The sequence below is a fragment of the Sapajus apella genome, unplaced genomic scaffold (assembly GCF_009761245.1).
Source record: "Sapajus apella isolate SASKATOON/1434 unplaced genomic scaffold, GSC_monkey_1.0 scaffold12, whole genome shotgun sequence".
Classification (NCBI taxonomy): domain Eukaryota; kingdom Metazoa; phylum Chordata; class Mammalia; order Primates; family Cebidae; genus Sapajus; species Sapajus apella.
Window position 1 is genome coordinate 17,453,569 of NW_022436952.1, and position 12,927 is coordinate 17,466,495.

Sequence of the window (12,927 nt, forward strand, 5' to 3'; positions counted from 1 at the left end):
ACATCTCTCTAATAGAACAAGTGTGTTCACGTTTTTACAACATAGCCTTTTAAGGTATTTTGGGCAGTTTTTCCTCATTTTTATTTTCTTTTTTTTTTTTTTTTTCCGACAGAGTGTCGCTCTGTCACCCAGGCTGGAGTGCAGTGGTGCAATCTCAGCTCACCACAACCTCTGCCTCCCGGGTTTAAGCGATTCTCCTGCCTCAGCCTCCTGAGTAGCTGGGACTACAGGCATGTACCACCATACCTGGCTAATTTTTTGTATTTTTAGTAGAGATGGGGTTTCACCATGTTAGGCAGGATGGTCTCGATCTCCTGACCTCATGATCTGCCCACCTCGTCCTCCTAAAAGTTTTGGGATTACAGTCACGAGCCACTGTGCCCAGCTAGTTTCTTGTTTTTCATTTAACGTTTAATAGTAGTTCTTATGTGCCAACTGTCACTAGAAACCTTAGAAATGCCCTAAAAGCTTATGTTATGCTGCAGTTGTTATCCAGAACTCTTAATAATGAGAAACTTTTTCTTTTTTCCTTTTCTTTTTTTGTTTTGTTTTGTTTTTGTTGTTTGTTTGTTCTTGGAGATGGAGTCTGGCTCTGTTGCCCAGGCTGGAGTGCAGTGGTATGATCTCAGCTCACTGCAACCTCCATGTCCCAGGTTGAAGAGATTCTCGTGCCTCAGCCTCTGGAGTAGCTGGGATTACAGGCATGCACCACCACACCCGGCTAATTTTTTTGCCTTTTTAGTAGAGTCAGGTTCTCACTATGTTGCCCAGGCTGGTATCAAACTCCTGGCTTCCAGTGATCTACCTGCCTTGACCTCCCAAAGTGCTGAGATTACAGGTGTGAGCCACCGCACCCAGCCAAAACAAACTTCTCCTATCCCAAATTTGAAGCTCTTTGAAAATTTTTCAGTCACTTAAGAATTTTAGAATTGTTTGATATACTCAGTGAGTTGACATTTTTATCTTTAAGCTGCAGGTGTGTGTTTTACAGGACACCCAACACATCTTGCAGCTGCTGCAAGTGCTGAGAGGGAACGGGAACGGGAGCGGGAGAAGGAGCGGGAGCGGATTGCTGCGGCTTCCTCCGATCTCTACCTGCGGCCAGGTCAGTGAAAGGCATTGCTCTTCCATCCTCTGGACACATCTTGGCAGTTCTGTGTGCTGTGCTTAATGCTGCACACAAAAAATTTTGATGCAAACAAAAATTCTAAGACAACATCATTACAGGCCCCAAGTGAAAAACAGGTGAAAATGCTGTAGAAGCTGAGATGGTAGAGACATGAATTTTACACAGAAACATGTTTTCATGATGAAGGTATCATTTTTATTTGGTGCAAACAGTGGACTGCAGTTGGGCCTGAAGATACTGGTCACAGAGCTTTGAAGGCTGAAAGAACAACCCTAGCAAAAACTCCTAGATATAAACATGTTGTTGAGCTTGAGTTTAGAGGGTAATGGAAAATACAGTTAGCAGCTTGTGTAGCATCTTGAATTACAATGAAATGTTGTGTTCAGAAGGCAGGTGACATGATCAGAGGGCCATTTACACAGGAGTAGAATAGGTGGATTAAAACCCTGAAGGGTATTGCTGGTCCAAGAAGGCCAGTGAGACTGTCAGTAGTTATGTGTGCTAATGGCCACCTGGAATACTTTACACTGGGAATGGCCAGGAAAGAACTGCTGGGAAGAATGTCACTATAGACTGAAAGGGACTTACCTGGATATGGGGAGTGAGAAAGAGATGAGAAACAAGATTAGTCTGCAATAAAGATACAGCATGATGAGAGACAGCAAAGAGATAATGATTTTAGACATACGGATTGAATATCCCAAATGCTTAGAACCAGGATTTTTTCAGATTTTGGAATATTGGCATTATGCCAGTTGGACACCCCTAATCCAAAAATGATGAAATTTGAAGTGCTCCAGTGAGCGTTTACTCTGAGTGTCATGTCAGCTCAAAAAGTTTCAGATATTGGAGCATTTCTTACTCAGATTTGGGATGCCCAACCTATACTTAGTCTCATGTGTCCATGGGCAATCTTTTTTATCCATGGTATACTTGCCCTTTTCAGTTCTTTTAATTAAATCAAATTATTGACTATGTCTGTATGTTAGATACTCTGATCTGGTACTCAGAAGAAGACACAGAGCTTGGTGATGCTGATTTAGGAGGCAACTTGCAAGAGCTGAAGATCTGGCTTGAATGAGATTTCTAAGGGGCAAGAGTATGAAGAGTAGATCAGTCTTTAGATATTACCAGGACAGTTGATCTAGGTCAAGGCAAAAGGAAGCAGAGATGTGATCAGAGGGAAAGAGGCAGAAGCAAAGGGCACAGTGGCAGGAGGTTGTCACATTGATACTGTCATAGGAAACAAACCTTCGAAGTCAATATGAATGGCAATATATGGATGGAGCCCAAAAGTGAGTCATCATATTTGGTCTGGTAATATCATTTCTGAGGTGTTATCTTAAATAATTCGATGGTTGCAAAGCTCAGACACATTTAGATACAACTACTTCACCCAGAGGATCTTGTATAATCTATGTATACTAAGATTATCTATGTATCTTTATCTGTGTACAATAAAAATCACTTAAGAATTGACCATAGGAAATGCTTTAATGAATTGTAAGGCAGAACTGTAATATTGATTGCATGTTAATTGCATAAAACATGGAAAATTGATTTAATTAAGAAACCCTCAAACAATGATACAGAACTTTGGTAGAGACAGATTTTTTAAATGTTTGTGATCCTATAGATGAGAAAAATTTATATTTAAGGCACAAAGATACCATTTTTCTGTGTCAGACATGTAAGAAAGTTGATAAATATTGTGTTGGAGTTTCTGCAGAAACAGACACTCATATGTTGGCAGTGGCAGCATAAATTGGTGTAGCTTCAAAGGAGATAAAAGTTTTAAATATTCTGGTCTAGTAATTCCACGTCTAGGAAAATATCCCATAGAAGTACTCAGATAAGCTGGCCATGGTGGCTCATGCTTATAATCCCAGCTACTCAGGAGGCCAAGGTAGGAAGATTGCTTGAGGCCAGGAATTCAATACTATCCTCAGCAACATAGTGAGACCCTGTCTCACTAAAAAAAAAAAAAAAAAATATATATATATATATATATATATAAAGTTAGCCAGGAGTGGTGGTGCATACCTGTAGTCCTAGCTACTCAGGAGGCTGAAGTGGGATGACCCCTCGAGCCCAGGAGTTTGAGGCTGCAGTGAGCTATAGAGTGCCACTGCACTCCATCCTGATGACAGTGTGATGTTGTCTCTTAAACATTTTAAAATTTAATTTAAAAAATAAATATTAATTAGAACTGATGAATGGATCAGAAGGGAGAAAACGGCTGAGACGCCTGGCTGAGGTGGTGGTGTCTGTGAGAAGGAGGGGTGTGTGCCAAAACTGTTAGTGTTAGGAGGCCAGTGAGTGTGTTAGAAGGTTGGAGTGAGGACACAGAACAAGACGAGGTTGAGAAGAAAGTGATTAGTGAGGGATTTAAGAATTCAAGATCTCTACATGAAGTAGTTCTGACCAAGTCCAAGCTCTGATTTTGTTATGGGAGAGTTAAGAGAGTTAAGTGAACAAAAATATATCAAACATTGAAGAAGTATAGTGGTTGGAGCCAAGTTTTGTGGGAGGATAATGTGAATGATTCCATGTCAAAAGAGAGCTTGCCGAGAGAAAGAGTCACCTGTGAAGGGGACACTGAAGAAGTGAAGCAGGGTGAACTGTGGTTGAATGAAACAGTCTCAAACCCTAGTATAGCAGTGGTATATTATTTTCATTATGATGCTTAGAAAGTTGTGCCTGATGTGGTTTTGGAAATCATATATGCACTAGAGTTTGAGGAAATGCTTTGTAGTAGTACTTCTTGTTGGTGCTGTTTTATTTTCGAAATCAAGATTGAAATTTATCAGAGAAATGGAGATGACAGTAAACGATAGCTGATGTTTTATTTCAGGTTACTGCTGTAGTTTTATTGTATCTTGAGACGGAGTCTCACTCTGTCACCAGGCTGCTGCAGTACAGTAGTGTGATCTTGGCTCACTGCCAACCTCCACCTCTTGGGTTTAAGCAATTCTCCTGCCTCAGCCTCCTGAGTAGCTGGGACTATAGGCACATGCCACCATGCCCAGCTAATTTTTGTATTTTTTAATTGAGATGGGGTTTCACCATGTTGGCCAGGATGGTCTCAATCTCTTTACCTCATGATCCGCCCGCCTCAGCCTCCCAAAGTGCTGGGATTACAGGCGTGAGCCACCGCGCCCTGCCTTATTGTATTTTTATTGGGAAACTTTTAGAACATATTTCTGGAAAGGCCAGAAAGTAGACTATCAAGTTTCTTGTCTGGTTTTCCTTTTTTCTCTTTAGGTATATTAGGAAATAAACAATCCATAAATCTTGCTTCCTTTTGTCTCTAGCTTCCTCCTCATGTCTTTCTTCCTTTTTCTTTCTGCCCCTGCAGGCTCAGAACAGCCTGGCCGACCTGGCAGTCACGGATATGTTCGCTCCCCTTCCCCTTCAGTAAGAACTCAGGAGACCATGTTGCAACAGAGACCCAGTGTTTTCCAAGGAACCAATGGAACCAGTGTAATCACACCTTTGGATCCAACTGCTCAGCTACGAATCATGTCAGTCTCTTGTACACATTTTGACAAAAGTCTCTTGCATATACATTTTAAAATTTGTGACTGCAGTAGTCTAAGTATAGTCATACTTTTCTCCCTGTGCCACAAAGCCTTTTTTTTTTAATTGCAGTTTGTCCTTCCATCTCCCCACCGCATTCCCAGTAAATGGTCTTCCTTTCACAGAGCTGTGATTTGGTTTTATTTACAGGCCACTGCCTGCTGCGGGCCCTTCAATAAGCCAAGGTCTGCCATCCTCCCGTTACAACACTGCTGCGGATGCCCTGGCCGCTCTTGTGGATGCTGCAGCTTCTGCACCCCAGATGGATGTGTCCAAAACAAAAGAGAGTAAGCATGAAGCTGCCAGGTTAGAAGAAAATTTGAGAAGCAGGTCAGCAGCAGTTAGTGAACAGCAGCAGCTAGAGCAGAAAACCCTGGAGGTGGAGAAGAGATCTGTTCAGTGTTTATACACTTCTTCAGCCTTTCCAAGTGGCAAGCCCCAGCCTCATTCTTCAGTAGTTTATTCTGAGGCTGGGAAAGATAAAGGGCCTCCTCCAAAATCCAGATATGAGGAAGAGCTAAGGACCCGAGGGAAGACTACCATTACTGCAGCTAACTTCATAGACGTGATCATCACCCGGCAAATTGCCTCGGACAAGGATGCGAGGGAACGTGGCTCTCAAAGTTCAGACTCTTCTAGTAGCTGTATGTATCTCAATCTGAGTTTCACAATGTGATGTCTGAGTAAAGAATTACTTTTTTCTTTAGGTCAAGCAAACTCTATGGTATTTAAAAATCCTAATGCTTGATAGTAAATGTAATGCAAAAATGTATCTTTTGCTGTTTTTATGATTAAATATCCCCAGTTTCCTACATATAAGCATATCAATATATTTTCCACAAGAAAACTGTACTATTTATGTAATTAAATTTGAAAAGTAGAAAGCAGACCTTATTAACCTATTTAGGCATTTGAAAGGTAATGGATATATGGCCAGGCTCTGTGCTACTGAGGTGCAATTTCTCAGGAAGCATTTGCTAGGACATGGTTTTATATTTATGCCAATACCCCAAAGCCTCGAATATCCTTTTTCTAAGACACAGATTTTTAAAAGATTTTTTAAGAGACTACCTTATTATTGGTGATTGGTATTTACATTGCATCTTTCTTGCAAGTTGGATTTTGTTCAAATCTGGTTAGTCATTGTGATGGCTACCCTGCAAATCTAATACTACATTAAAATGCTAGAAAAGTTATATTTTAAATTTTCTTTTAAACTACTGCTTCAATTCTATGTAGAATTGCAGAAAGAACAAGCAGGTATTTAAATAAGCATCTACCAAGAAGTAATTTAATCCTGTATAGCCATGTTTCTGTTATCTCCATTGAATAAATTTAGTAGTGTTAGAGATCATGAAAAAAAATTATTTCTTATGCTCCAGAATGCAATGTGCAGTTCCCTTTAAAAATATCCACTAGTTTAATTATAATTTGTTTGGGTCACATCTACCCCATTGGTGAGGCTTTTAGAGAGAGAGGATAGTAGTGTGTAGACAAAAGACTTCTTTTAGCCTGAGATTAGGAAAATCTGCAATATAGATTTTCTGCTTGCAGAAAATTGCTAGCTGAGAAATATTTTGCAGTTGTATGAATAGGGTTTTTGAAGGGAAGTCACCAGCACACTGGGAGATCTCACCCAGGCTCATTGAATGGTATAACACACGGATTCCTTAATCACTGGATTAAACATTTCTTTTCCGTTTGCATCAGAAACCAAATCTTGCTCTAAAAATTTGGTTTTCAGAAGGTGTGAAAACAGAAAGTTCATCTTTTCTGAGTGTCCATGTCTCTGTATGTGGTAGTCTTTTTTATCACTGGTCAGTGAATTCCATGGTGTCCACAGGCTATGTACAGTTCTTCAGTGAGGTTTTCAGTTTGACTCTTGAGAGCCTCCCTAATCCTGAAGGTGAAGTTCATTTTCATAGTCTTTCCCCTTAAGGCTTCAAGAGCAATGTGAACACAGTTTGGAATTAGACTTACTGAGTGAATATTGGAAGTTGTAAGCAGAATTAGGATGTTGAATACATAAAGAGTGATGAGTAACAGTGGATACAAAAGTCACAAATTACTGTAAACTACTTAGAATATAGATATTTTAGTTTCTCAATGATCGTTTGTGACCCATTTATCAAGTTTCCAATCTCCTAAGTGTACTAAAACCCAAGTAGTGGCAGTTTCCATGACCTGGTGGGGTAGGAAGGACTGTTGAGTACCAGAGGAGCAGGTGGTGGCTAGGGAGCAGAGTTCATCCCCACCTGCTACATCTGTGTCCAGCCAGGCCCATGTACCCTTTGGAATTCTGACAGTGCTCTCAGATTCTGTAGTGTAGTTTGTGGATGTGAAGAGCCTTCTGAATGCAGAAGTTCCTGAGCAGGTGGTTACATCTGCCTCTCTCCAACTGTCAGCTATGAGGCCATAGCAGGACTGTGAGAAGCTGCCTGTCAGCCCCACCACTTAGCCCCTCTGCGTCTTAGAGGACTCTGATGTGGGCATCCTCCAGAGTTGGTTGACATCTTCCCTTTCTGGGAATATACTTCACTTCAGATATTCCCTACCATTTCTGGTTATTTTCACAATGTAACATGGTTCTAAAAAATAATTACTATTTGGAGTAACTGTTAGCAAATAACTGTTAGCAATACTCCAGTTATTTGAGAAAATCGTTATATGGTGTTATGTAATCCATAGCTTTAAAATCATTATGGTAGTGAATGAAACAGCTTTATAGCCTCAGTGTTTTTGTAAGAACAGAATGACCCACAGAATTGGAATTATTGGAATCAATTATTGAGATCTACTCCCTCATTTGTTAATTAATTTATTCTCATAAATGTTTCCCTGGTGATTTCTTTTCCAGCTCCCAGGAAAACATCATAAATCTTCTCTGTTCTAGCTCATTTCAGTGTTTATTATTGGGTGTTAAAACATGTCTGAAAGCCCGTAAAACTTCAGAAAACCGTCATTAACCTGGATACCAATGAACGTGGTTGATCAGAATTGAAATATGCTATAGGTTTGAAGAACTTAGTCTTTAGAAACTTTTCCTAGGATTAGTTTTAAAATCAGATTTTCTTTTCTTAAAGTATCTTCTCACAGGTATGAAACACCTAGCGATGCTATTGAGGTGATAAGTCCTGCCAGCTCGCCTGCACCACCCCAGGAAAAGCTGCAGACCTATCAGCCAGAGGTTGTTAAGGCAAATCAAGCTGAAAGTATGTCTTTTTAAGCCACCATTTACGTGTTTTCTTATTTGTGTTTATCATTTGCTTCTAATTATCTGTCTAGACCATGTTAAGAAATAACTTGTTTTGTTTAAGGTAATCTTATACGAGCCTGCTTTAGAAACATTTAACATTAAACTAGTGAAAAACAACTTTTCAGCTATCGATTCTTTATTTTTTAATTATACAGAAAATAATTTATATTAAATTTGTTTGCGTACTTCTGCATTTATATTTTATTCTATTAGTCCTCAGACTTCTGTCAGTGAATAATATTTTTTCCAAAATTAAGATAAGTTCTTTGTTTGCAGCTATGTACCACACCCTTTCATGTGTTCTTCTGAATTATATTTAACCTTTGATAATGAGTGAAAGGCATGGGCATTCCTGGAGTAAGACATCTATGTTCTCTACTAGATGATCCTACCAGACAATATGAAGGACCATTACCTCACTATCGACCACAGCAGGAATCACCATCTCCCCAACAACAGTTGCCCCCTTCTTCACAGGCAGAGGGAATGGGGCAAGTGCCTAGGACCCATCGGCTGATCACACTTGCTGATCACATCTGTGTAAGTTTTTCATTATTCTTATTAATTTTTCTTTTTTGATCATGCAGAAAGCAAATTTCATGTAGAAGAAGAAAATTATAATAAAGATATCTAGATTTCTTAATACTTTTTTTTGTAAGTACTCAGTGAGTTTTACCACTTCCTTCTTTTCTCATTCACAGCAAATTATCACACAAGATTTTGCTAGAAATCAAGTTTCCTCGCAGACTCCCCAGCAGCCTCCTAATCCTACATTCCAGAACTCACCATCCTCTTTGGTGTCTACACCTGTGAGGACTAAAACGTCAAACCGTTACAGCCCAGAATCCCAGGTTCAGTCTGTCCATCATCAAAGACCAGGTTCAAGAGTCTCTCCAGAAAATCTTGTGGACAAATCCAGGGGAAGGTATGATCTTTATTTCAAATTATATATAAATTTCCCAACAGTGAAACAAATGGAATGTATCTACAGGATAAGGAATGTGTTTCTCACAACTAAAGTTCGTTTGCCTTTATTCCTAGGAAATTGTAAATGAGGTTTTTTCTCTTGAATATTATTCTTAGAAGGTCCGCTGTCTTGGCATTTGGTACTGCGTCTTTTTAATGTATATTCAAAAGTTGAATGGTTTGTTGGTTTGTAAAGACAGTTAAGAAGAATGTGTAATTTGGTAGTGGTTTAGGGACACTTGAGTGACTCTTCCGTGTAATACCTCTCATATTTATCTGTCTCAATGGTTTCTACTGGATCAGTATCAGTAGAGGTTTAAGAAGGTGATATTGGCCGGATACAGTGGCTCATACTTATAATGCCAGCACTTTGGGAGGCTGAGGTAGGAGGATTGCTTGAGCCCAGGAATTTGAGACCAGCCTGGGCAACACAGTGAGATCTCACCTCTACAAAACTTAAAAAAAAAAAAAAAAGGTGACATTAAATAAAGGAAAGGGAAGTCAATAGTGGCATCATGGGTGGAAACATGTTATATGGCAGGGCTCTCTGATAAAGAGCATATCTTCTTATATTCTGTGATTGGTTAAAATAAAAGTGGACACAGGATATTTGCTTTAAAGTGGTAGACTCAATATTAGCATGTGTTACATTATCACTACCAAGTACAAAGGGAAGTAAATTTAAGAATGCTGAGAAGGCCAGGCACAGTGGCTCATGCCTATAATCCCAGCACTTTGGGAGGGCGAAGTGGACAAATCATCTGAGGTTAGGAGCTCAAGACCAGCCTGGTCAACATGCTGAAACCCCGTCTCTACAAAATACAAAAAAATTAGCTGGGCATAATAGCCTGTAATCTTAACTACTCTGGAGGCTGAGGTGGAAGAATCGCTTGAACTTGAGAGAGGAGGCAGAGGTTACATTGAGCCGAGATTGTGCCACTGCACTCCAGCCTGGGTGACAGAGCTGAAAAATGCTGAGAACAAGACAGCTATTAGCAGATCAAAGATTCTGGCAGATACCCCGTAGATATAGAGGACAGGTGAGCCAGAGTAGTGGAAGCCATGGCTCAGAGCCTGAAAAACAGAAATTTGTAGCAGAAGTATTCTCCAGCCTAGCTACCAAGCCATCAAAGTAAGCAAAGAGCAGAAAGAAAAATATAGATAAGAAGCTAGATGGTCTTCTTTTTTAAGAAAACATTTTGTTGTGGAAGTTTTCAAATACATACGAAAGTAAGAGAGAACAATATAATACACTTCTAAGTTTCCATCACCCAATTTTGGTAATCATCAGTGTATGATGAGTTTTGTTTCATTTTTATCCCCGCTTGGCCTAACCCCCAAACTGGATAATTTTGAAGCAAATTTCGTACTTAGTCATTTGAAGTTGGATAACTTTAAGGATAAGATGAAAGCACATTTATTCTCTTTTGGCCAAAACAAAACAAACAAAAAAAAAGAAATGCAATTATCAAGGAAAAATTGAAAACTCTGTAGTAGTGTCATGGTCCATTCCTGATGAAAATGTTTACATAATCTGTGGTGTTTGAAAACAGCATCAACTGATTTTTATTTTTATTTATTTATTTAACTTTCATTTTAAGTTCAGGAGCACATGTGCAGGTTTATTATATAGGTAAACTTGTGTCGTGGCAGTTTGTTGTAAAGATTATTTTGTCACCCAGGTATTAAGCCTGAACTCATGTTATTTTTTCCTGAGCCACCGCCTCCTCCCAACCTCCACCCTCCGATAGGCCTCAGTGTGTGTTTTTATCCTCTATGTGTCTGCGTGTTCTCATCATTTAGCTCCCACTTATAAGTGAGAACATGTGGTATTTGGTTTTCTGTTCCTGCATTAGTTTGCTAAGGATAAGGGCCTCCAGCTCCATCCATGTCCCTGAAAAGGACAGGAGCTCATTCTTTTTAATGGCTCCTTGGTATTCCGTGGTGTATATGTACCACATTTTCTTTATCCAATCAATCACTGATGGGCATTTGGGTTGATTCCATGTCTTTGCTGTTGTGAATAGTGAGTGCTACAGTGAACATACACACACATGTGTCTTTATAATAGAACGATTTATATTTCTTTGGGTATATACCAGTAATGGGATTGTGGGTTGAATGGTAGTTCTGTATTTAGGTTTTTGAGAAATCAACACAGTGTCTTTCGTGGTGGTTGAACTAATTTACACTCCCACCAACAGTGTATAAGTGTTCCATTTCTCCACAACCTTTCCAGGATCTGTTATTTTTTCACTTTTTAATAGCCATTCTGATGGCGTGAGATGGTGTCTTATTGTGGTTTTGATTTGCATTTCTCTCTCTTTTATTTATTTATTTATTTTTTTGAGACAGAGTCTTGTCGTGTCGCCAAAGCTGGAGTGCAGTGGTGCAATATTAACTCACTGTAACTTCTGCCTCCTGGGTTCAAGCTATTCTCCTGCCTTAGCCTCCCAAGTAGCTGGGATTACAGGTGCCTGCCACCATGCCCGGCTAATTTTTGTACTTTTAGTAGAGATGGGGTTTCACTATGTTGGCCAAGCTGGTCTTGAACTCTGACCTCAGCTGATCCACCTGCCTCAGCTTCCCAAAGTGGTGGGATTACAGGCGTGAGCCCCTGTGCCTTGTTTGATTTGCACTTCTCTAATGGTCAGTGATACTGAGCTTTTTTTTTTTTCCATATGCTTCTTGGCTGCATTTATGTCTTCTTTTGGAAAGTATCTGTTCATGTCCTTTGCCTACTCTTTTTTGTTTGCTTTGAGACAGAGTCTCATTCTTGTTGCCCAGGCTGGATTTCAGTGGTGCAGCCTCAGCCTCCCAGGTAACAGGTGATTCTCCCACCTCAGCCTCCCAAGTAGCTGGGATTACAGGCACACGCCACCACACTCACTTTGCCCACTCTTTAATGGAGTTGTTTTTTTTCTTAAATTTGTTTAAGCTGTTTATACATTGCTGGATATTAGACCTTGTCAGATGCATAGTTTGCAAAATTTTTCTCCCATTCTGTAGATTGTCTGTTCACTCTGTTGTTAGTTTCCTTTGCTGTGCAGAAGCTCTTTAGTTTAATTAGATCCCACTTGTCAATTTTTGCTTTTGTTGCAGTTGTTTTCGTTAGAAATCTTTGTCTCTGCCTATGTCCTGAAAGGTATTTCCTAGGTTATCTTCCAAGGTTTTTATAGTTTTTTGTTTTTGTTTTTGCTTTTTTTAAAACATTTAAGTCTTTAGTCCATCTTGAGTTAATTTTAAAATATGGTATAAAGAAGGGGTACTTTTTTTTTTTTTTTTCTTTGAGACGGAATTTAGTCTTGTTGCCCAGGCTGGAATGTAGTAGCGTGATCTTGATTCACTGAAACCTCTGCCTCCCAGGTTCAAGTGATTCTCCTGCCCCAGCCTCCTGAGTAGCTGGGATTACAGGCACCCACCACCATGCCCAGCTAATTTTTGTATTTATAGTAGAGACAGGGTTTCACCAGCTTGGCCAGGTTGGTCTCAAACTCCTGACCTCAGGTGATCCACCCACCCTCGGCCTCCCAAAGTGCTGGGATTACAGGCAAGAGCCACCCCACCCAGCAAGAAGGGGCCCAGTTTTAATCTTCTGCATGTGATATCTAGTTATCCCAGCACCATTTATTGATAGGGAATCTTTTCCTCATTGCTTGTTTTTGTCAGGTTTGTAAAAAATCAGATAGTTGTAGGTGTGAGACCTCATTTATGGGTTCTCTATTCTGTTCCATTGATCTGTGTGTCTTATTTTTGTACCAGTACCATGCTGTTTTGGTTACTATAGTCCTGTATTATAGTTTGAAGCAGGTAGTGTGACGCCTACAGCTTTGTTCTTTTTGTTTAATATTGCCTTGGCTGTTTGGGCTCTTTTTTTTGGATCTATATGAATTTTAAAATTGTCGTTTTTTAGTTCTGTGAAGAATGTCCTTGTTAGTTTAATAGGAATAGCATTGAATCTGTAAACTGCTTTGGGCAGTGTGGCCATTTTAACAAT

General features: G+C 39.7%; 1 protein-coding gene across 19 annotated transcripts in view; it reads left to right on the forward strand.

Annotated features, from left to right (window-relative positions):
• NCOR1 (nuclear receptor corepressor 1) overlaps positions 1 to 12,927 on the forward strand; it is a 183,766-nt gene that overhangs the window by 146,534 nt on the left and 24,305 nt on the right. For 17 of the 19 annotated variants that reach the window (XM_032280184.1, XM_032280179.1, XM_032280187.1 and 14 more), the window contains 6 exons: positions 992 to 1,105; positions 4,488 to 4,653; positions 4,859 to 5,352; positions 7,792 to 7,920; positions 8,347 to 8,504; positions 8,666 to 8,889. In XM_032280184.1, the coding sequence (XP_032136075.1) occupies positions 992 to 1,105; positions 4,488 to 4,653; positions 4,859 to 5,352; positions 7,792 to 7,920; positions 8,347 to 8,504; positions 8,666 to 8,889 (1,285 nt within the window). The remainder of the gene's footprint in view (positions 1 to 991; positions 1,106 to 4,487; positions 4,654 to 4,858; positions 5,353 to 7,791; positions 7,921 to 8,346; positions 8,505 to 8,665; positions 8,890 to 12,927) is intronic. The other 2 variants (XM_032280196.1, XM_032280198.1) reach the window with 1 other exon arrangement.